We start from the raw sequence: 25751 nt of genomic DNA on the forward strand, positions 1-25751 counted from the left end.
CGCAGGACAAAGGATTACTACCAGGCTGTTGCAGTTTTGCCCCAGCCAAGAACTGAGCCCCACACAGCCGCTCTTTCTAAGAGGGTGTGGGGAGGAATTGGGCAGGGGGGTGAGGAAGGAAGGGAAAAGAAAAAACCAAACCTCATGGGTTGGGATAAGGACAGCTGACTGTGATAGCAGAGAGAGAGATAACAATAACAGGACCTTACAGCAAAACATACAAAACTGGTGATACACGATGCAGTTTCTCACCGAACCACACAACTCAAGCTGTACAGCTCAGAGCTGTCCCCAAAACCACACGTCCTAGAGCCGTGCACTCCTCCCCCACCTGCCCCCCTTTATGTTGAGCATGATGTAACTGGCATGGAATACCATACTCTGGCGATTTTGGGTCACCTGTCCTGCCTGTGTCCCCTCCCAGCTTCCTGGGTGCCCCCTGCCTTCTCGTTAGCAGGGCAATATGACCAACTGAAAAGTCCCTGCCTGCTTGGCAACAACTAAAACATCAGGGTGTTATCAGCACTGCTCTCACCCTAACAACTCCCAAACATGGTATTCCACTGGCTCTTAGAAAGAAAATTAACTCTGTCCTGGCCAAAACCAGTACACAGACATAGGCCCCACGCTCGATTCTGTCTCGTAGCCAGATCACCGCAAGAGAAGCACAACAGGCTGACTTTTCCCTGCTCCTTTCTGTAGTCAAGTTGGGACTTCAAAAGCTCCCAGTGCTCCTTGGGAGGCTAGCACTCAGCTTTACTCCCCACCCCTTCTCCCGCCCCCAGATAAGAAAATGGAGTCCATCAGTATTGATCCATTGCTCTGCTTACCATCTCCACGTTGAGCTTCAAATCAAGCATGATAGAAAAATGGTACACTCGGGAGAAATTCTGCTCAGAGGCATCCTTGGCAACCCTTGCACTTCTCCCCATTCTTTCTAATTAACTTTACACTGCTACTTCATAAAACTCTCACTGATGTCTGGTAACAGTTACATACTAACAAAGGCAAGGAAAACGAGGTTTTATGGTAACAAAGAAAATGATGTTATTCCACGTTAACAGGTGATATTTAAATTTACAGCTGGTGATAGTATTTCTGACAGACCCAGGGAAAGCTGTGTTAGTAACAGGCCCATTTGTGTCATTTCTAGGACTTATTTCATGCAAAGAGCATACTTCAGGAAAAATGCAGGGTGAATGCAAGCAATCACAACAGCCCATTCATCATTCTGCCTACTTTTTTTCTGGGAGGGGGGTGGTGGTGGTGGTGTTAATACATCCACAAAACTGCAACTGTGCTCATTCCATGGCAGAAAAGTTCTCAGCAGAGGGATTAAAACAGACAACCTTTATCATCGTTCCCCAGCTGTCAGTCAGCCTTTTTTATCGGACAACACGCCTAGACAATATCAGCTCTATTAAGAATGCCACTTCCTTCGGCGGCGCTGGATTAGCGCGATGACAACATTGAGCTGCTACTGCAAAAAAGACACAAGGCCACATAAATCCAGAGAGCTGGAGTGGTTAATTGGCTGTTTCTCAAACACCCACAGCAATCCACTTGGGTTCTATTGGTACACTAGTAATTAAAAAGCTAATTGCTGTTTTATTTTGGAAGGTGAGAGACCCTAAGAACAAAGTCAGGAGAAATGCAGTTTGCTGCAGTGAGAGTGGTTACTTTCTGCTCCCAGCTACACATTCCTGCAGTATAAGCAAGCTAGCACCTTGTATGATTTACACAAATATTTGTCAAGAGAGTAATTAGCTGATCAGGAATCTAGGTGGTACACCCTTCCCCTTCTCCAGCTGAGGTCCCAGACAGGATTATAGGTCTAAATGGAAAGCTAACACTGATACCTTTACTTTACTTTAGCGAAGGCTCTTCTGGCTGATGTTCATGAGATAAATGGCTTTGGGCCAAATTTTTTCCTCTCACAAATAAATCCCCTCCCCAGCTGCATAGAGTGGTTCAGGTACGTAAGCTCAAGCTGAACTTGCCCTTTTGTTTGAAAGCACTACCACTGGTGAGAATGCTGGGCAACCTGGGGATTTTGTTCAGATCTGGGGCCCACAGTAGAAGAAAGGTGTAGAACTGTTGGAGAGGGTTCAGAGGAGGGACACAAAGATGATTAGAGGGCTGGAGCAACTCCCCTACGAAGAGAGGTTGTGGGAGCTGGGCTTGTTCAGCCTGGAGAAGAGAAGCCTGTGGGGGGACCTCATTGCAGCCTTCCAGTACCTGAAGGGAGCATACAAACAGGAGGGGAATCAACTTTTTAAAAGGGCAGACAATGGCAGGACAAGGGGGAATGGACTAAAGCTAAAGGCAGGAAGGTTCAAATTAGATATTTGGGGGAAGTTTTTTACAGAGAGAGTGGTGAGGTGCTGGAACAGGCTGCCCAGAGAGGTGGTGGATGCCCCTTCCCTGGAGGTGTTCAGGGCCAGGTTGGATGGAGCCCTGGGCAACCTTGTGTAGATTCAGGCCTGGAGGTTGGTGGCCCTGCCTGTGGCAGGGGGGTTGGAGCTCTATGATCCTTGGGGTCCCTTCCAACCAATCCTATTCTGTGATTCTATGATTTACATAAATACCAGTAATGGAACAATCTAAATTTCTGTGTTTCAAGTGAAAGAAGACTTGCAACTCTGTGAGCAGCAGAACCACTTCAACACATGCCTGATCTACAACTGATGTCACTGCTGTCTGCTACCACTGCCTGCTAGCAGCATTGCCTTCTCCCCCCACCCCTCCACCCCCCCCCCGACAATTATACAGATAAACAGAGGAATGCTTGAACAAGCAAAAAGAACACCCTGGAGTGAGCTGGTATCAGCACCACTTCCACTAGGCTATGTGGAGAAACAGGAAGTGTGTCCCTGGCTGCAAAGTGTGATGATGGTACTAAGCACTTGTAAAGCAGAAGGGGTATTTACTCTGATGTCACTGAGAGCTTAAGATGCAGAAGGGGGTATTCAGTGTGAGATGGTGGGTGTTGTACAGCCTGTGTGCAGAGGCAGTGAGAAACAGCAGAGTAACTCATGTTTTTATGTAGTCCTCTGGAAAAGGAACCCTTGATGGCTTTTGAAAATAGCTGCCAAATCACTTAAGGAAGAAAGAAGATTCATGGAAGACCTTTTTTTTATGTATGGAAAAAGGAACACTTACTGAGGAGAGGGAGAGGTCAAAGCTCAGAGATGGAAAAAAAAAATCCTAGAAATGCAAAACACAAACCACAAGACACCAACCTAGCAACACAGTGGGATCTGTGGTCAATAATGAGTAGGAAATAATTGTTTCTTGCATCAGCAAGCATTCAAAGCATGCCTCATAAGGACATGGTGAAGCTGGAGGACACTGCTGGTACTACCACAAGAATATGCAGCATTGCTGCTGCCAGCACCATGTAACTTGATGAAAAAGTATTTTGAAAGTTGCCATAAGAAAGAAGGTGTGGGAAAAGTTACCTTTTACAGCAAGCTATTTCTACTCACGTTGAACATACCGTCTGAAGAAAACACACATTTTGTAATCCACTTGTAGTCTTTTACTCACAGCATTATTTCATCAACAGAATGCTTAGCAGCAGCAGCAGCAGCACAGTTCAGAACGTCATCATTCCCCACCCTGATACACACAGATCATACACAAGAAGTCGTTGCTGCAGCAGCAGCAGCAATGGTAGCAGCAGCTTCTCTTAGTAACGGTGATTAAGGCAGTTGTGAGTTACCAGCAGGAACACAAAACAGCAGGGCTAATCCTGCGCTACTTAAAGGGAGCAAAACTTCTGCCTCCCAAGTGCTTTTCATGGAGGAATGAAAGAAACCACAAGTCAGTTGTTTAGGTGTTTGTTGGTGGATTTTTTTAATGGAGTGTTGCTGAAAATCATTAGTTGGACAATGACAGCATTTTCTAGTTACAATTTATGAGGTAAAGAAAATACAAAAAATGGTATAAATAATATCAAGCAACCACCTTTGCAGAAATTGCTTAAGGCAACGGCTTTGACTGACACTACAAACTCTGCTTCAGTATCTACATACACAAATCTGTACATACCATAAATACAGCATCACGTGATGCGCTGTGGATTAGAAGCTTCTGTTTTCTCATAGGCATCCAGAACAGTCAGACAAGAACTCAGTTACTGACAGAGCTCACACAGAAGTCCGTGCTCAGTAGCACTTAGTGGCAGGACGCTCACAAGCTCCCCTCACCTACTGCAGATACTTAAACATCAGCCCATCCTCTGTCACTCGTGCTGTAACTCCCACCAGGTACTTAGGGATGCAGTTTAGCATAGGACAGGAACGGTTGGACTTGATGATCTTAAAGGTCTCTTCCAACCTTGTGATTCTGTGATTGATTCTGTGATAATGAGGACTAGGGTTCTTACTTCAGCTTTTCCTCTTGATTCCTCTACATTTTGAGATTGGTCTCAAACATTTGGTTCTTTTATTAACAGCAACTTTATAGCTAGTTATAGAGATCATGATTTCATGGAAAGTAGAAATGGAACTATGATGTCAAATATTCTCCATCTCTTCATGAGATGCCAGGAAGAACTAGATGTGATCTTCACCCTAAAATGTAAAAGGGGGAAAAAAAGAAAGACAAGTCAGTCATGGGCACTCTCCCAAAGCTAGTCATGGTTTCAGCTGTCAAGAAAGAGAAAAGCTTTTGGAAATTTATCTAATACATAAAAAAACCCCACAACCAAACAGATTCTGCTGTTCTAACAGTATTTTGAAAAGCACTTGACAGCATGCTGGTTCTTTGGCAAATGCTTATTATTATCACCAGGTTACAAAAGCAGGTAATTGTTGGAGGGTTTTTTGTTTGGTTTGGTTTGTTTGGAGGGGTTTAGGGTTTTTTTACAAAGTGTTCTCCATTAAGTGACAAGTCTATCAAATGTATCCATTTCATGTATTTGGGGTTAAAGAGACAAGACCTACTGCATCTTCTTTCAATCACATTTTCAGTACCTGGTAAACTCTTGGGTTAAATTCTCCAAAAGGATTAGTGCAGCTGTCCAGTTCTTCTTCCCAAAGGCATCAACTGAGTTAAATCTTACTGTAACTTACTGTAACGGTCTCCTACCACCTTTAATGAACACCAACTAACAGAGGAAGTGTATTTTGAAGACCCTGGATATTTTCCAAGAGATACCCACCTCTAGCTGGTCAAATGGTTCTAGCTGACCAAATGGTTCTAGCTGACCATTAGATTTCCATGGCAAATGGACAAGTGAAGCACTTCCAGGCTCATTTCCTTTCTTCAATGTTTATGGGAGAGAACCAGCTGCACACACTCACTGCAGGAGAAATTGGTGGAAGGCTGTCTGTACCCATTTTACACCAAGAGAGGGTAAGACTAAGCTGTCCTCCATTACTTAGGGCACTACCCAAGACTCCTCGTCAGAGGACCTGTTGGTATCGCTTCTGGGAGCCACCTCAATGTGAATGAAGACTGCAGGCAGCAGTGTACCTGATGAGTGGGTAACACAAACATTGCTGTTAATTTTCAAGGGGAAATGCTTAACTTCAAACTCCAAAATAAAGGACTCCCAGAGATTCATTCAAGCCCTGAACATTTAGAACATCGCACAGTTGGCCATGTGATTGAAGCCAGAGAACTCTATCTAATTAGTGACTGTTGCTGGAACTCCTACATTTTGTTAATAAACTACAGCATCTAGAGCACGTTGGAAGACTGTGGTTAGAGGCTCTAACTCTGTCTCACACTTTTGGCTTGCAGAACAAACATGGGCACCATTTAAGAAGATGGAGGCTGTAACATGCCTCTTGTCCCTCCTGCACAGAGCACAAAACAAACCCTGTTAGAACATGGATCCTGCTGTTTGTGCCCAGGCTTGCCAAAAACGATCCTGTAATGTCAACTGCCAGCTAAGCCAGGAAGCAGGAGCCACAGTGATGCTGAACAGATGAAAACTATTGCTCATCACAAGGAGAAATTCCAACTCCTGACTTCCTCCACAAAAGAAAACTCAGCTCCAGAGAAGTTTCTTCTTTGGTATCACAGCAAGTGAAACAAACTAGTGGGAAGGAAGAGAGCAAGTGGGGTATTTCTGGTGAGATCAGAGCTACGTTTGTCACAAAGCCTACTGCAGAGGGGAGCTGTTCTGGTCCTCCTCTTTACATTCTCCACACCCCTGATTCAGAAAGACACTTAAGTATACACATAACCTTTGAAATATATGTTTAATTACAATATACAGTTTACATTTGAAACTAGAGGAACTGTCTACATTAATTCCAACCAAAAATAATATATTACGCTGCTGGCATGATGATGTTACAAAATCCAACTGCAAGGTTCACAGAGTATAGTTCTGGACATCTGGCCTGTGTTGGGTTTTTTCTTCCAGAGAACCCAGAAAAAGGAGAGGCAAGCATTCAGCATAGCCAAACCCCTGGTTGGTTTTATCTCTTTCAGAGCAAATGGCTTAAAATTGGGGCGGGGGGAAGGAGGGAAGGAAACCCTCATTCTCCCCATTTCTGCTTCGGTGTTATTTAACTTTTCCCAACAGTTTTCCATGTCAACGCAATACTTCTGGCATTCTCTAAGTAAGTACATGTGTGGAGGGTCTAGAAAACAAGCTTAAACCCATGCCTTAAGGTTTAATATATATGAGCTCTCAGGACAGAATTCTGAGAACTGTGCTGTATACTGAAACATGGCACTTTATTTTCAGTGCTTGCAACTAACCCTGAAATGAGACAATGCTAAACAGTCCCAATTAATTCAATTCAAAAGAAGGCAACACTCAGTCTAGCGAAGTCATTCATTGTCACATTTATTCTATGAAACAAAGAAAAAACATAAGATTCAAAAAAGTGTTCCATGCACTTCATAAAGACATTGTCACAAACAAATCAGAGAATAAACAAGCAAAGCCCCCACTGAAAATCCTGAGGGCTCCACTCTCCACATTGCACCATATACATGCAGAAAACAGGTACAAAGGAAAGAGCAGCAGGTTGGCTGTCAACGTCTGGGATGAGTAAACCACACAGGACATTTTCCATCCCCCCTCTCGTTATAAGACCAGATTGATTAAACTTGTTTTCCTCGCTACCAGTACTTGGGACTGTCTTTTCCTGGGAAACCAGGACAACACAGCAGAATTCATTTTAAGTTGCAGGTTAGAAAGCCACTACGGCCCCAAATACAGGTAGAGACAGGAAGATAGCATGGCACAATAGGTGGGAGGAGATGGCAGCTGTCCCACTCCTGGAAGCAGGTTGGAGGGAGATCCTTGGACTATCTTACAAGGAGCAAGGGGTGGAAAATACATCCTGCAAAAGAAGTATAGGCAGAAGCAGGGAAAATACACAGTACTCCTCTTGAAAAGCCCCAATAACATAAGAGACGTGCAGCATTATAAAAGGATGCTGAAAGCAACATCTTTATTTAGGTTACAAATTACATTACTATAAACCTCCTTACTGAAAGCATTGATCCAGGACCTTCTCCTCAACCTACAGTACTCCATTTGGGTTAACAAAACTGTTACAAGATCCTCTTCTCGCTTTTATTTCACAGACTCCCACAGTGTTTACCAACCACATAACGACCGACCACAAAGCCCCCATAATTCTGGGCTCTGACACAAAAGCAGCCCCCACCTCTTAACGGGAACGCCCAAAAGCTGCCACAGCCGTATCTGGGGAAGGTGTGTAGATAAAGGAAGAACACAGCTCTGCTTACACAGATTACCTTACACCTGTTACCCCAGAAGCCTCACTCCGTGCAGGTTTAGGAACACCACAATCAAAGAGTTTCATGTGGGGAGGAGCAAAGAGAAGACAGCGGGCTGGGATCCTTCCCCCTGCACCCCGGGGCGCATCCGCTTCTCTGACAACAGCGTTCTTCTGCTAGCTACCAAGCTACCTCTGCTGCAGCGCGGAAGCTTCTGCACGGGCCTCCTGCGAATGATGCACCACGGGGGAAGATGGTTACAGTTACAAAAGAGGGTTTCACGTTGGTTCCTGAGAACATAAAGCTAGGAATTCCTGTTTTTAAAAAAGTTTACTGTGAAGGGTAATTTAACCTGTAGCATGAAATATTACAAAAATCAGAAGATGGGGAGAGAAAGAATTGTCCACAATATGCCTTAACTCTTGTTTCCTTGTGTGCACACCTAAGGAGTATGACTTTATATCACACAATCTTTTCACCTTTCAATCCCCAGAAGAACAATATTTCATTCCCTGGACAAGTGCAAATGAGGCAGCAAGAAGACTCCATAGGAAATTCCAAGTCCAGCATTTCCCTCTTTTCAGTACTTGCAGCTAGAATAATGTTTTCTTGATAGAGTTTTTAAAATTCAATTATGTATTATGTGCTTCATTTACCTTGCATTAAGAAAACAGAAAGTGCTGTAGACGATTAAGGTCTCAGCTCCTGACAGGTCTCCACAGGCCTTGGTGAAACACAAAGATTGAGCCTTCTTGTAAAGTAACTGCCCAGCTTCCTAGCTGGTGTAATTTCTGTGTTGTCCATGTAAACATTACACAGAGTCTTTGTGCCACCCACTATGCTCTTTGCTTCAATCAACTACTTGTGCCCAAATGCACATCCTTATGTTTCTTCCTACACCACAGCCATCCTCCTACGCTACAAAAGATGTAACAAAATAGGAATTAATCACAGGCTGGATACTTACAGGGATTGCTGCTGTTTGCTTCTGTCTTCCCAGCCTTGGCAAGTTTGGTTGAGTTCTGCTGTGCTTTGCCCTGCTCCTCTCCAGTTAGCAGGGCTTTTATTTCAGAGGGGATTTTCCCTTGGTCCATCGCCATGCACCACTGCTTGTACTGAAATATGCAAACACATTAGGCACTAGCAAACTGCCAGAACCACATTAGCAGTCAAAACAGAGCTGTAATCTTTACCTTCCAGTATAGTCATTTAAGGTTTGAATTTACTGGGCTGAAGCCTCTTACAAAACTGCAGAGCACTAACGAGCTGAGCACGTGTCCGCGGTTGCATACCTGGCCTCAGTAAATCCTGTTTCAGTCAATAAACTGCTACTCAGTGGCAGTAGGAGACACAATACTGTAATTATTAAACAAGATGGAACACTTTGTGCACTTTCCCGCTGCTGGCATGCCAGAATACCGTTCCAGTTCATGGCCTATTAAAAACAAATATTTCACATGGCTCCGGGGCTGATGGACTATTAAGAGGTCCTTTCTGATTGTGCAAGGCACAGTTACAGCGTGTGTGCCTTGCTCCCAGTCCCCTCATCTTAAATTCTTCTCGTGTGAACCCCGAAGCACGTTGAAAAAACCTGTGGCCAGTCGGCTGATGTTCCACCCAGTCCTAACCCTGCGCACGTGTGGTGATGAGCCCTGTCTATCCAAACCAAGCCAAGGCAAGGTCAAGGAAATATCCTCCAGCTCCAGTGGAGCTTCAATGGCCCCTCGATTATCACTGAGGATCTGAGTCTCTATTTCCGGATAAAACATTCTTTTCAGTTAATGCCGCTTATCTGGCCAAGACACACGTCTCGTATGTGCTGTAAACACAGGACAGCTGTGCAACCATCCACACATGTAAACCAGAGAGTGTCTTGCAAGAATCAACCTCCCCAACAGAGAAAAAGGCCCATGGGAAGCAATGACACAATTTGGATACACCCCCCCCGCCCCCCCGATATTTTAACACATCTCTTCCCAATCTCTACCACTTCCTACCTCTGTCAGAGGATCTCCAAAACAAACATTTCAAAGACAGACCCATATGCAATGCCCCTTCTTTGCTTGTTTCCAGTTCAAAACCAGCAGATAGCTTTTGACAGGAGGTTCACATTCAACAAGCAAAAGCAGCAAACAGCTGAGTCCATCTGTTGCTGATGTTTTGATACCTTATGGCTAGCCAAAGCCCACTCGCAGTCACAGTGATTTCAAGAACAAATGTCCACAAGGGCAGGTCCCAAATATTACTGAGGGTTAGGTTAAATGATAGTCTCTTACCATTTCAAGTTCTTCTCTGAGAGCACAGATAGCTCGCTCTCTGCTTGAAACCAGCTCTTCCAGGTACTGGTACCTCAGTTTCTTCCTGGCTCTGCACTCTCTTGCACTCTGACGACTTCTTTCAAGCTTTGCCTTCAAGTCTATTTTGGCTGGTTTACGACCTCTCTTGCCTGGTTTCTTTACTTTGCCTCCAACCACCTGGAAAGGAAGGGTACATTAAGGATCCTGTTCTGCAGAGGGAATGGTGGAGCCATGTCAATTTGCCTCCTAGAAGTCTCAAGTAGAAAATTTTGCATATACTTTCACTGATTCAGAGCAACAGAGGAAATACAGCATGTTTAGAGGACTGACGCATGAAGCATTCAGTGACAGCACAACAACAAAAAGAAGGGGTATTACTTCAATATCATAGAATCATAGGGGTTGGAAGGGACCTCAAGACATCATCGAATCCAACCCCCCTGCCAAGGCAGCTCCCTAGCACATATTGCACAGATAGGTGTCCAGACGGGTCTTGAATATCTCCAGAGATGGAGACTCCACCACCTCCCTGGGCAGCCTGTCCCAGGGCTCTGTCACCCTCACTGTGAGAAAGTTCTTCCTCATGTTGGTGCAGAACTTCCTGTGCTCCAACTTGCAGCCATTGCCCCTTGTCCTGTCTCCACAGACCACCGAAAAGGGGCTGGCCATTTCCCCCTGCATCCCATACTTACGATATTTATAAATGTTAATATGGTTCCCACCCTTTTCCCTAGGCTGAACAGTCCCAGCTCACTCAGCCTTTCCTCATAGGGGAGATGCTCCAGGCAATATGAAGACAATGCTTAAGCAGTCCTATGGCAAATGCTACTAATCTGATCTGAAGCAACAGAATCACCACACAATTGAGGCTGGCATGGACCCCTGGAGGTCTGATTGCCCCTGCTCAAGCAGGGACACCTAAAGCCAGCTGCCCAGGACCACATCCAGATTTTGTCTATCTCCAGGAAGGGAGACTCCATGGTCAACCTGTGCCAGTGGTTAGGAACCCCCTCCACAGCACAAAAATGTTTCCGGATGTTTAGAGGGACTCTCCTGTATTTCAGTTTGTGCCCACTGCCTCTGGTCCTGGCGTTGGGTACCACTGAAGAGAGTCTGGCTCTGTCCTCTTTGCATGCTCCACTTCAGGAGTCTTCACACACTGGTAAGATCCCTTGAAACTTCTCTTCTCCGGGCTAGACAGCCTTTCCTCACAGGTCAGGTTGTCCTTCATCTTAGTACCCCTTTGCTGGACTCTTCAGAAGCTCCATTTCTCTTTTGTACTGGGGAGCCCAGAACTGGACACACTAGTCCAGATATCCAAGAGGACATCTGGGACACACAGGAGACAGAGACGATCAGTCAAATTAGTAGCAGGACTGTTTTATTATTACCAAGAACTCCTACCCTAATGCAGTGTTTCTAGACTTGACAAGCATTATGGAGTTCAGCACAATCTGGAAGAAAAAAATATTTGCTTCAGTCAATACAACCCAAAACTTAAGTTCTGCTGCAGTAAAATGACCATAGCCTCAGCCCACTTGAAAGATGAAACTTGTCAGAATCACTCACTAGCCATCTCAGCTTCCTCAGTCCCAGTATCGTTCAAAGAAACCTTCCAGAGATTTTTACAAACCAGGGAACTCACAAGTCCTACCTTTGCTGCCTCTATTCCAGTCGTACCTGACCATTCCGACCATGTTTACCTTAAAAACAACACCGTATAGCCTGGAAAATGGTCTTCTCATGCAACCTACACCCATGTTCAACTGTTCCAGCACCTAATTCAGATCTCCCTTGCAGAACTGCTAACACCCTACTTTCCTGTCCTACAGACCTCAGGGTGTGCCATAGTTCTTTGCTGTTTTTTTTACAGGTCAGAAGGCTTCTCTTGCTACAAATAAAGAAGGGCATAGCTTCCTTGATGTTTACTCTACTTTTCCCCACCCAAATATTTTACTCTTAACATTGAGCATGGTACCTGAAAGTCTGAAACACGGTCAGAAATTCAGTACAGCGGCCATCAGACAGCATCGCCCCGTAAGCATTGCATCAGCCACACACCCCACCTCCCCTCTGAGGTGAGGATTTCTCTCTATTTGCATTCTGACCACACTATTTGAATGGAGGGGGTGTGGAGAAACACACCTAACACACATACACACACCTGCAAACAGGAATTTCCCTGCTGGCTTGGTGTTGTACCATACTGCGCAGAGACGGTGTTTTTTCCTCACAGGCAGTGTTCAAAATATCAGAGTTCATCACTTTTTTTTTTTTTTTAAAAAAAGCACTTTTTACTGTGTGATGCTACGAAAGAAGTCAGCTTAGACATTCAAATAAGTCACTTGTTCTACAAACTTAGCAGGCTGCAATAAAAACAATAACACAGTGATGTGCTAGAATGAAGGGAAAAAAGGATTACACAATCAAGCCTTTTCTTTCTTTGGAAAGTGAGTCAACAATCACATGCCAACATAATCCTACCCTCTCTATATTGCCTCTCCTAATTTATTCAAGAGTAGCTGCCTACCATAAGCAAATGGAGGAAAAGAAAGTACTTAATGGACATCTAGTGATAATGAAACAAACATAATACATTCAGAAAAGCAAAGAAAAAAGTATCAGTCTCTCTTACATCTGAACTGCTGAATATGATTTGACTAATTCATTCAATCCACCAAAATGCTCTCCTTAAGATCTTCCACAGCCAAGGGGTAGAGAAGCTTTGAGGAAAGGAAAGCAACTGTCCCCTTTTGGGTGTGACAAGGGTGGCTCTGACCTCTCAGGGAACCACACTTAGCTAATAGTAAAAATCACACCACTAAGTAGGAGTTAGAATTACACACGGTCTTCCCAGGAGGGGCTGTAGGCACTCACAATTTGCTAACTACTATTACTTGGCACTTGAAAGATTTCTGGATATTACGTTATTACACTACAGCCAAAGTACTTCAGTTCTCAAAGACTTTTAGTGCCCAAGGCTTTTCTATGCCAGTGCTAGGAAGTTTAAAGTAAATCTTTGAATTCAAGAGCCAGATAAGGTCTTGTAGAGACATACACTCCAGCTCTCTTAAAAAACCAAAACCCTTTGCCACTCTGAGTTTTGACCCTCTAGAAGAGTGGGCTAGCACTCAAGGTCGGAGTCCCACCACACCACATGCTGCTGTATGAGCAAAATAGTGACAGGTTGAGCCCGAGTCCTGTGCAGGAACATGTCACATCCATGCCCTTTCACTGGACATCAGGCAGGTGAGTAGCTGCTACCACGCTGTTTCCCACAAGCAGCAAGTTAACGCTACTTGGAAATCGTACCCAGTCTTTCCACAGCCAGCACCTTGGGCAGGCACCAGCAACGAAAAGCACCCACCAGCAGGGCAGTTTCACATCACTTAAATTCATCCAACACCACAATCTCACAAAATAATTGCTCTTTAAGGAGATGTTATTTTACAGAAGGTACCTTTTTTAAGGCAGGGGGGTCACATCAACATAGAAAACATACAGAAGGGAAGGGAGAGTGGATCTTTGCACCAGGAAGACATTAAGTGAACTGGTACAAACTCTGAGTTTAAAGGCATGTTTTTATGGACAGATCTAGAGATGTGGACATAAACCAGTTAAAGGCACGTTGTAGTCTGCAAGGAAATTAGAGCATGGTGTAGACTGCTTTGCCCATTGCATCCTGGATCCACCATTTCAATTAACTGCTTTCCCTTCAGTCACTCAAGGGAGCTCTCTACAGCTAGCTGTACTAATTGCTCTCTCTCCCCCAAGATCTTTTACCACTGCAGCAGCCCTGCACACAAGTTCTTTATGGGAGAAAAAAGGCTTGTACCTCTTGGGTCATTGCTTGCCAATGCTCTAACTACCAGGACTATGGAAATAATGGGATGCTTCCTTCCCTCTTAACTCTGCCTTTAAGCCACAAGACCCTAATAATCTGCCTTCACACCACCCAAAAGACTTGTACTGTCTTTGTGATTCCCGAACTGGAGTTCCCCATACAATTAGGCATCACCCTGCGCAGCTAGTTGCTAAGCAATTTAATCAAAGCCTGCATCCTTGATAGCTTTTCCTCACCAATATTTAAAAGCTCCTACTGTAACCTTAAGCAATCCTGCCAGGGAAAAAAAAAAGCCTGATAAATCCTTTGCCACCATCCCACATCACCGTATCGCCCTGGCTTCTAGTCATATTTGCCTACTCAGTTGCTATGCTGATGTGACAGAAAGAAGACAAAGCAGAAGTGCTAGCTGACGTTGAACATGGCAGCAGACCAAGAAAACAAACAAGCAAGCAAACATTTTTTTAGTCCCTTTGTATTCCTCCAGAGTTTATAAGGGATGGGATCTATTAGCATTCAGCAGCAGGGAGTTGGCTTGTTTCTTTCTGCGGGGAGTCATATGGAATCAAGAGCCAGAACAATATTAAAACATTAAATACGTCATAGAAGTATTAATAATTATGTTAAATTTGTTTTAAAAAAAAAAAGGACCAGGTGCCTATTTCAGATCACTTAAGCTTCAGAAAAATAGTAGAACATAACTCCCACCCTTTAGTACTTGGACCATAACAGGATTAACGGATTCTTGCTTGGCATTAATGTTCAGGTACAAAAGTATTTGACCTGGAAATCATTTCCACTACTTGCCCCGATACAGAAGAAGCCCTTGGATTTCAGGATTTTGTTGTTTACACACAGCAGATTCAGCAGATCTCTACAAGAAGCACTGACAGACTATATGAAGATGAGGTCCTCCTTTGGAAAAACATATAGATACATCATGTGCCTATTAGCATTCACACCCCCAAGGAACTGAGCCACTTGGATAGAAAACTGTGGTAAAGCTGGCCTGGCCATGACATCTGCAGGCTTCAGACAATCTGGTAGATTAAAGCTATCTGAAGCGTGTTCAGCACTGGTGATCAGCAGCGCTCATCATGTTGACCACTTCAGTATCTTCCAGTTCATTCACAGGTAAACAAATAGCTCTTAAGTGCCAATACTTGAGATCCAGGTCAGGAAATCAGGAGCAGACTCTCTGTCAGTGGCTGAAGGCATAGGGCTGCAGAACCTGACTTAGCATGGAGCTGGTGATCATCTACAGAATCCATATCGAGCTACAAAAGTTATTAGCAAGAAATAAACACAAACCTAAGCACTGCATTCATTAGAGGGGGAAAGAACATATTCATGCTTGCAAACCTTTTCTTGAAAAATCAGTGATCAAATGAAGTTAAGTCACAAGTCTAAAAAAGATTAAGTTACCTGATCTACTAAGTCACAGCATACCATTCACAGCAGCAGCACAAAACCCAGCTGGAAAGTATGCTGGTTATTCCTCCACGGCATGACATTTTATATGCTTAGCACAGATTACTTAGTTAACTTTCACTGGCAGACAAAATGCATCCAATAATGATCCAAATACGTAAGATCCTACTTAGTGAGCAAGCATTTTATGTGTCTTAAGCGGAGGTAACAGAAATTAATCCTAAAACTCTAATCATACACAGTGATTTAACAGGCTAAGACTGTAATGTTTAGCACAGAAGTGCTAAGACGACTGTCTTTGCTGAAATGTCTATTTTTAAAAAGCGTAAAGTAGGAATAAATATAAAGTTTTCATAGTGTTTTCCAGGCATCCACAAGTCAGGTTGGGAAAGCATTAAGGTTCAGGGTAGGAACTGCTATTTAGACTCTGCAGCAATCACCCAGAAGCCACCTTACCACTCAACAGCTGAGTTCTCCTCTTCCCACACCCCCACCCCTGGAAGAACACAAACAGAACCCCGTTCACCAACATGTCATGTGTGTCCTGGCAGTCCTGCTAACAGAACCCAAGCCCCTCTCTGCTAGAGCTCAGAACAGGCAACAGGGATGGTCAACTAGCACTACACTACATATACCCTCCTAGCCCACTGCAAACGTGGAATAAAATTGTCCCAGCTGTTGTGTGGGGTCTAAGCTCCTGCGTTTTACTTACCCACTGCAAACGAGAGAAAGCAGAGACGTCACCCAAGCGACGCCGACCAGCAACTTGTGAAAACACCTGACGGTTTGAGATTGCTCAGCTCAAACTGTAACTAAAGCTGTTTAGGTTTTGTATTTCCAAGCAAGCAGCAATTAGAACACTTCACCCTCAGGCACGATCCTAAACTGAAGAAGTTGCTGGCACTTTGCAAACCTATGCGCTGGGAAAAGGCGCTGAAGCATGAAAACGTGGTAACCCACCTCCTTAACATCTGAGGTCATGATGCACACAGCTCCTGTGTTTCACTCCACAGGCTCGCTCTCAGTCCCTCCTGAGAGTTCTGACACTCCTCAGAGTCCATTCCAGGATTGCCTGGGAGATCGCCTGGCCACCCACAACAACGAGGGTGACAGGCTGAGATGTGCTAGAAGACATCTCATGAAGCCCTTTATCTGAAGCACGAGGCTTTCCATCGGACGCGTTCCCACACGCCTTCCAATGGATGTTGCATCCCAGCCATTTGTGACTTCCTACCTCAGGCACAACTGGGTATTTGACTGTTCAAAGCTGGGCAGTGGGGAACACAGTGCAACTCTTCATGTGCAGCTTTTTGCTGTGGCCTTCCCCTGCCCTAGCATCAAGTGCTCCTCCAAAATGGAGAAGCTGTACAAACCCCAGCACAAGACATGGGCAGATGTCTGATCCATAAATATAAATGCCCATATGAACGGCTTATCTGAGGGCTTGCTTTTTCAAACTCTTTTAACACCTGAAAACACGCTGACCTGACCTATTCAAAGGCTTTTCTTTCACTCCAGACATTACAAGTTTGTGGAAATTAAGTTGTTGTCAGACCTCAAGACGAATTTCCTTACCAAAGGCCCTGGGACCAGCCTGATGGAGAGCAAATAATCCGAGCTTTAATTAGCCACAGGCTCTTTCACAGCTATAAAGGAATTTGCTTCTTCATTTAGAGGACATGCAGCAATGTATTTACGAGTAAAAGAAAGCCAACAACCAAGAACCAGTCTGTCCAATGTTGAGATACTAACCTGAAATTAAAACAAGTGCAAGAAACTGAGATCTACTCTTTAAAATAAAAAAAAATCTGAAGAGTCAGCTCTTCTATTGTCATCAGAACTGACTTAAGGTTTTCTTAAGTCTACTTTTGTACCTTCATTCGTATATCCATAACATACAAATAGCTGCCTTGAACTAGCAAGGCATTTTAAAAAGCTGTTGGGTACCTTTCATGTAATTTTCATTCCCATTCAAAAAAGTGATCAATTACCCCAGTACTATGATTAACAATAATGCACTATATATTAAAAAAAAATTCTAATTTAAGTTTTAAAAAGCCATTTTCAATGTAATACTTGTAACCAAAATGCACTTTTTCCCAAAACTCAATGTTTTAGCTCAGCTAGGCATATTTTTGAAGAAAAATATATCTCATCAAACATTTTGAAGAGTAAGGCTATATTTTCCTTACAGGTCAAGAATATTGGCAATAAAATGAGGCAACCCCAACATTTTGCTGTTGTTGGTTTGGTTTTTGTTTGCATGTCTCAGTGGAGTAACAAAAAAAAGATCTAATGTTAAGAATTCATTAGTTCTCATTTCTAAAAAATAAGAGAAGATAATTACTCACATCACTATTGCCAGAGCATATCCTATAAAAATTCTATAACACAAAAGATTGCAGTTAGATTGCTTGTCAATTTACCAATTAACACAAATGTGAACTACTTCCTACCCTAACACAAACGCCCTGGCTTGCCAATGCATATAATGAATATATAATATGTAATCTTGTAAACTAACCAAGGAATTTCACCAATAGAAGCTGAAATTACAGTGACAGACTTGCTCCTTTTTTCTGTGTCTAAATACCTGAAATACACATAAGTGTTATTTTAACAGACATTAAAGGGTTGCCAAGGAACAGCTGCATCACTAAGCTCATTTCCTTACACAACCAATAGCTCAAACCACAGCAAGAAGTGAGACCAGCATCTGAAAAAGCCCTAGTTTCAAAGCAGCTGTATAGGAGGAAGAAGAGAAAGACGTACTTTGGGTTTGGTTGGGGTTTTCCTGTATGGATGAGTTAAGAACATCCTTTAAAACTGGAAAGTGAAAGTTTCTATATCTTATGTTCAGACATTCTAGCTCTCCCATTCTTTCTATCTCCTTCTCATTATGAAGAGTATGTTAATATGAACCATCTTTTGACAGCTGTCTTAAACCAGGTACAGCTAAATTATAGTGCACTAAGAATTAGGGAAAACATTACAGCCTGCAAGCCCAATTCTAAATTCTTTACATCATGCAGATGAAGGAAAACGCTGGACTTGGGTGGATGCAGCTATGGAGCGGTTACTTCACTACCCATGTAATTTAGTTAGCTTCATTTTTACAGAGAAATTCACAGTCATACTTGTTCAGTTCACAGATAAGGCTCTTCAATCCCACAGGCCAGCCCTCTCAATAAGGAGGAAAACATGACTCAAAGGAACTTTAAAAAGATTTCAAGAACAGTCTTGCGCAAGCTTGACGACCAAACTGGCTATAAAATGAGGTATAAATAGTGCTTGCCTCATCCTGACACAGCAACATGCACCAGGAAGAGACCTCCCAAGAGAAATGGGATCTCCTGAACGGAGCCACCAAGCCTTTAAGGAAACCTGCAGCCTTGTGAACTTGTTCAGAAAGGAACAGCAACGCTTCAGGGATGTCACCGTGCTGTTCTTGTAGGACACCGCAGGACAAACCTAACTAAGCACCACCACTCACTGCAAGGCTGCACCTCACCATCCTGCCACTGTCACTACTTATCTAAGAAACTCAGGGTGCTGCAGGAAGGCACATGCTGCACAGCACTGGATCAGACCACTGGCCTGTATCCCGCCTGTATCTGAAGCTTTACAGAAAGGCCAGAAGCAGCACCCAAGCGCTGTGCTCCCCTGCGGGCGGCAAGCAGGGACAGCGAAGGGAACAACCCCTCCTTCCCTCCAGCAGCGACCAGAGGCCTCCAAGGGAACGCTTCAGAGAAGCGAGCTGGCAAAGCCTTTAGCAGGAGCGCTCTCCTAACTCGCAGCTCCCTACTGACTGCTCCGAGGCTTTATGGGGGGGGTCACACTGAACACCTGCAGACCGCTCGCAGCCTGAAACCGCCGGGCTCAAGCGCAGCGAAGCTGCCCGGGCGGGATCCCCCAGCATCGTCTCTCCCCGGCTCCAAACCGGCCCGGGCACCAGGGTGGGCCCAGCAGCCCCTTACCTTGCTGTCATCCATGTGTGCCGCCGGGCCCCGCGCCGCCGCAGCCCCTGCACAGGGAGCGCACCCGAAACCCCACTCCCCCACGGCCACCAACGCTCACAACCCCCCAACACGGCCCACAACCACCGCCATCGCTCGCCGCCCTGTTTGTTTACAGCCGCCCGCCCCGCCCCGCGCTGGGCGGGCGGGGGAGCGGCGGGCGGAGCGGTGCGCGCTGGAAAGGGTAGTCTTAGCTCAGCCCCGCCGCCATTTGCCGCTACCGAGGTGGGAGGCGAGAAGAACTACAGCTCCCAGCAGACCCCGCTGCGGGAAGGCGGGGAGCGGCGCTGCGAAGGGTCCCCGCCTCGCCGGCGGGAGAACTACATTTCCCAGAAGGCTGGTGGGCGGGCTGTTCCCTTCCCTCCGCTCCATCAGAGGCGGTGCCTTCTGCGCCCACAGCGGGCGCAGCCGCGGCAGGCGGCCGGGCCCGGCTCGGCTGGTTCTATTTCAGGCTCTCGTTGGGTTTTTCACTGTCTCCCGTCCCCTTCTGACACACTCGCAGAGGCCCTTTCGAGCTCTGAGCGCTGATTTGAACCCCAACCTTTCCCGCCGCTTTCCCCTCCGTGCCCGAGCTAGCCTGGCTGCAGTCCTGCTCTGCAGCAGCCTCTGCTGACTCTCACAGAGCCATTAAGGTTCCAGACGTGTAATGGCACGAACCTTAGAAAAAAAAAACCAAAAACCTCAAAAAAAACAACAAATTATGCTTTCTGCTACTGTTTGCCTTGCTTTGCCCTTCCAGTTCCTGCAGACAGGGCTGTCTTCCTGCTCGCGTGGGTGCTGCGTGGTGTCCTGGGCCTGAGACCCAGAGCCATGCCAAGCCCGCAGCCGCAGTCCCTGTAACCCTCTGAGAACACCAGGTTTCTTTTCCTTTAGCTTAATGCTGAATGCTTCGGATGCAAAGCCAAGCTGTGCCCCCCGCTCCCTCTCCTCCATCCCCACCAGGTCCCTTGAAATTAGGCCCCTGCTTACTCAAAAGACCACTGTACCCCGGCGAAGGGCTCTTGTCAAACACGTTCCGTGTTTCAAGTTTGCAGTGAAATCTGAAGCTAGGCATGTTTCATGTTGCTGCATGTTTCTCTTTATTCATGCAACTCTATTCACAAGAGTTTCCCATGACTTAATCTCTCTTACATGCAATTGTTAGGGCTAAAGGCTTTGTCATGGGATTTTCCCCCTGAATCACAAACCTTCCTCTTGGAGGGATATGCTTTTCTGGATGGTGGAGACAAAGCACTTTTAGAAGCTTTTTTTTTTTCTTTACTTTTTCTGTTAGCTTATATGCTTTTCAGTTGTTGAAGGCAAGGCAGTTTGTGTACTGTCTGTCCAAAAATGATGAATCAGTTCTTGTAACTCTGCCCCTGAAATAATAGTAATAAAAAAGCAGAGATGATCAGTATGTTAAACAAGAGGCATCCGCTAATAAAGTGGAAGGAATAGCTCGTGGTGAGCTTGTGTAGGTCTCCTGTGGCCCCCCTCCCCCATCCTTTCCTTCAAATTCTTGAAGAAGGCAGTGAGGCGCCTCGTACCACCTTTGGCACTATCCCGGGGCCATAAAGCTGGCTTTAAAAGCCAGTTGGGGGTTTCCCTGGTGAAGGGAAATATTGAGTGGCAAAGAGCCAACATAGCTCACTTAGGCAACCCTCTGTTGCAACATGAGTGGAGGAAGGAGATTAGACAGAGCCCTGATGCTGATTCAGAAAGGCCAGGATCCTTTTAACCAGCAAATTAAAGTTACAGATGCATCTTCTCCTTACACTAGATTACTCCACACTACCCATTCTGCTTTGTATCACTTAAGAAGCAGAGCGCTCAGCTTCTGACCAGAATAAGCACAAGTGACCTTGCCTAAATACTTAAGAGCTTCCATATTTTAGCACAGAACAATTCAAAATACGCATTTCAGTTTGCTTCTTTGCTATGGTAATGTTGTCCTCCTGGATGAATTTAAACATGTCTGGGAGTCTGTCAGAAAAAGCAGTTGTGAATGGTATCAAATATTATAGATATGCATATATATATAGCGCACAAACTTATGTTTTAAACTCATTTTAACAGCTAGAAGAAAGTACTTAACAGAGCAAATAGAAAGCCCTTGGAGTTTACAGCCACAGGACACTGTAAAGCAGAGAGTTCAGCAGATTCAAAACAGGATTAGACAGATTTATGCTTCATAAAGAGGTACTAAAGGGAGGTATTCTCCACCTTCACTAATCTAACAGTTTGGGATCCTGGGGATAAACGAGGGGAGAAGGGCACAGAAAAAGGCCAAGTTCACATATTCTCCTTAAAAACTGTCTCCTCCTCCTCCCACTCCTAGAGATGGCATACTGAACTAAATAGATCCATGTCCGACCCAGCTGGGCTTTTGGTTTTTTATGTTGTCTAAAAGGTCACCATTTTGACCCCCAAAGACTCACAAGCGAACTAAGATTTTTAAGTAAAACTCCCTTGGTTAAAGTAAAAGCAGATGATCTGTGTACTAGACCAACTCACCTCCACTAACTGCAGGTTATTATTTTTCCGAGGAAGTGCTCATCCCTAAGTGATTCTCAGGTATCATAATGGTAGTGATGCACACCAAGGAAACGCTAAACCACAAAGTCACAAATTGTCTTACGCAATAACTTTTGGCGGTTCCATGCTCAAAATGAATTATATTTATTAAAAGAAGGGTTGTTTCTCTGAGATTTGGGGAGCCTTTGAGGTATACAAGTAAATTTGGTTCAGTAATCAGGCAATAGTTTAAAAATCATGGCTTGTGTCAATGTGACAAAAAAAGAGATATAACTCATGGAGGTGATTTTATACCACGTGCTCACATTTGCAGTGATGTTAACATATCCCAAATAGGTGTTTATCCTCTCTTTCTAGAACTGTACATGTTTTAATCTGGGCAAATGGAAATCAGCTCTTTTGAGCCTGCCTGACATAAGAATAAATCTTGCAACCTGCTGGTATCAAGACTGCATTTTGCTGAAATTTATTTACTGTTTAGATGTGGAGGCTTTGCAGATTTCAGAGCTGCTGAGATCATTTCATTCATGGATGGGAAAACAAGGATGAAGTTAAGATGTTTTCTTGTTTGTTTTCCAAAAGAACCAAGATGCCAATTGCTTTAACAGAGATGCTAAATCATTGGCTATGTGGGGAAAGATTGTGCAAGAACAGCCCTCCTTGCAATCTCTTTATTATTATTTTTAGACCCAATGAAGAAATTGCATTGTCCTATACCCTTTCATTTGATACCCAATAAACATTTCTGAAAATACAAGAAGGCAAACCCAGTCATTCAGTTTTTAGACTGTGTTCATACTGAGACAGAGAACACCCTCAACTTGTCATTTATATCACTGGGGACTAGCAGAAATGCTTATTTAGATAAGAATCTATATCTTATTGTCACTATAAGTTTTATAAAAACTATGATACAAGTATAAACAGGGTTTTTGTTTTGTTTTGTTTTTTACATTAGAGAAGTAAGCTATATATGCTAAAGCTGTGAAAGACCTGGTAAAGGCATGAACAGCACATGCTGACAAGTACAGTGATTGGTCACTTCGTTGGTACAATTAAAAGAAAACTCTATTTAAAATAAAAGCTCCTTGAAAGCTTTAAAATATAATCAGTGTTTGAACAAATCATGGTGCATTGGGAGCCTGATCTGTGATTACCTGTAATGCACTGTGTAATTAATGATTACTGGTTTGCTCTCATATTTACTAAATGTTCTACTTTGTGACAAGATGCGTGCCTTCTGTAGTTACAAATGCCTGAATTCACACCTGCAAGGGGAATCCTTCCTGTTTAGCTATTGCAAATTAACCTCTCAAGTAAAATGGACTTGAAAAAAGTTGATTAGCGATAATAAGCTTGCCCTGTGCATACCCACACACGGAAAAGTTACAGCTTTACCTAGCCAACCCAAATTTCCCATGTAAGTAAAATCTTGAACCTTTTATATGGCTGAGTGGATAGGCTATTTGTAAGTTTTATTGCATGAAAATATTCACACTGCAGCTAGAAACGAGTTACTTCTAGCAGAAGTGAGAAAAAAAAGTCAGACATTCCTATACTTTACACATGAGATGTAAGATGGAGGGGAAAACTAGGAATGGTTCAAAAAGGCATTTGAATAACATGGATTTCAAGCAGAATTTAATCTAAATATTAAAAAAACCCCTGAGAACCAAAAAGCTAGACAAACAAATGACTGATTAAGAAGATGACGAAGAGTGGGTTAAAGTTCAATGCGGTGCACAAGTGAATAAAATTTAATCTTGCTCCGAAACAACAAACAAACAGAGCAGCACAATATGCCACGTTCAGGAATGTGAGAGCCATGTTGTATCTGGCACTTGAACAACAGAGAGTTATTGCTGCTGATATGGTAATTGCAGAGGTACAGAAAAAAGTGGGTGGATCATGTGAAATTCATGGAATACTTGAGGTGAACTTACAGCAGGATTAGTCTTTTAATTGTGTACATTGATCTCTATGCACAACTGGTTTAGTTAAAAAAAAAAAAAAAGCATATTGTTCATTCTCAAGAGGTTTAAAAATCCACGTCAGCTCAGTGTCACTTTTTGTTCTTAAGATATTTTGCAACGTGCTTCTCCCCTTTGGCCTACGCAAACAAATATGCCTGCAAATGCATACCTATTAGAGCCAGCCAAAAACTGCTGCCTGGAGCCGGCCGTTCTGGTTACCAGAGTGTTTCTGGTTGCTTTCCACCACACTCAAACTCATTTTAGACTGTCTTGTCCAGACCCAGACTCTACGGCATGGGACGTGCCAATACTCCAAACACTTACTAATCTAAGTCTGATACTGTTGTCTTGTTCAAGGGCACAAACAGTGTTTCAGCTCGAAATGAAGGACTCGCATAGCGAGCTGGGTCTGGGTGGTAACTGGGTCAGAGGACTTCCACGGTGGCCTGGACTTCTCTATGCAATGTTGCTGTGTTTCATATGAAGGGTCAGGTTATCAAATGCAGTGCTTTGCCCTGGTGTGCACCGCTTACTCCATCTTAAGTCGGCATCCTATCAGCTAACTTCTGTTTTGCAATTGTGTTTGGGCACATTGGATTTCCTAGTATTGTTGTAACTGCTGATGAGACTTGTATTTGCCTTTAACGGGAGGTGTGTTTAATGAGACTGCTCAAGTGAACAAAAGCTACAGGATCAAAGGCTGCACCATGAGAAGTGTTCTATTAACTGGATGTAAATCAGGAACACGCTCCTGGAAAACACAGACTCCTTCACAGAGCTGTTCCAAGGCAACAGGCATAATAAGCAGCAGGTTAATGGGAGCTGGCGGACTGCCTGCCTTGCCCATCCATACAGGGGAAACAAAAAAGTGCCGTTTCAGAAAGATCTCAAAGCACAGAGACCCTCAACCTGTTGTCAGCTCCCTTCTCCCCAGTTCTCCAAATCTTCCCAGTATGTCCCAGAGCTCCCACTACACTGACATTTCCTGAAGCAGCCACCGTGTTTTCTCTTGCCTTGCTGATGTTGCCTCTCCTGCCCTTCCCCTTGGCCAACAATCTATTCCACTTCTCTGAATGAACTTTCACTTGAATTGGCAGAGCTGCCCGACCTCTGCTGACAAACCTGCACGTAGAAACAGATGGACCCAGAAAGCACGGGGCAGGTGAAAAGGGCACAGCAATACCAGGCAACTTTTGAGGTTTTTGATATGGCTGGAGCAACGATGGTTTGAGGCAGCTGGGTAGGATTGTTTTACAGCAAAGTACTTCTAAGCAGGTATTTACAAAAACAGGCAAATAAAATTTTGCATTTCACTTCAGTGAGGCAGCAGAATTTTGCCTATCAAGTGGACCATGTGTGACCTAGTAAGAGGCACAGACACTCTTTAACGGTTTCTAGGTTTGTACGACCTAATGTCCTGCCACCTTCTCTAGGAAGCACTATTGACACTGAAACAGTGAAAATAAAATATTCCCATGCTTCTCTCTTGGTAATTCCCAGCAAATTGGAAGGGCTTCTCCAGCACTTGGAGTAGTTTAAGTAACAACTAAAATGAGAGACCCAGATGATCTGTTAAGCTCCTCAGTCAGGTGTATACCCTGATCACATCCAGTATTTAGGTGCGACCTAGGTAAGGGCCCCCTCCCCTCCCCTCCCCTCCCCTCCCCTCCCCTCCTCTCCCCTCCTCTCCTCTCCTCTCCTCTCCTCTCCTCTCCTCTCCTCTCCTCTCCTCTCCTCTCCTCTCCTCTCCTCTCCTCTCCTCTCCTCTCCTCTCCTCTCCTCTCCTCTCCTCTCCTCTCCTCTCCTCTCCTCTCCTCTCCTCTCCTCTCCTCTCCTCTCCTCTCCTCTCCTCTCCTCTCCTCTCCTCTCCTCTCCTCTCCTCTCCTCTCCTCTCCTCTCCTCTCCTCTCTTCTGTGCAAAGGGAACCTGAAGGCATGCTTGTGACAGAAGCTTTGTCACA

At 44.4% G+C, this 25751-nt stretch overlaps 1 protein-coding gene across 1 annotated transcript; it reads right to left on the reverse strand.

The window, feature by feature from the left end:
- Positions 1–4558: 4558 nt before the first annotated feature.
- Positions 4559–11244, reverse strand: CREBL2 (cAMP responsive element binding protein like 2; the record flags this gene model as incomplete). The annotated part of the gene is made up of 4 exons (XM_084267433.1): positions 4559–4577; positions 8684–8831; positions 9993–10190; positions 11089–11244. The coding sequence occupies 4 exons, from the start codon at positions 11242–11244 to the stop codon at positions 4573–4575; spliced, it is 507 nt and encodes a 168-aa protein (XP_084123559.1). The 3' UTR covers positions 4559–4572.
- Between the last annotated feature and the right edge of the window lie 14507 nt (positions 11245–25751).

The sequence above is a fragment of the Gallinula chloropus genome (assembly GCF_964237585.1).
Source record: "Gallinula chloropus genome assembly, chromosome: 1".
NCBI lineage: Eukaryota > Metazoa > Chordata > Aves > Gruiformes > Rallidae > Gallinula > Gallinula chloropus.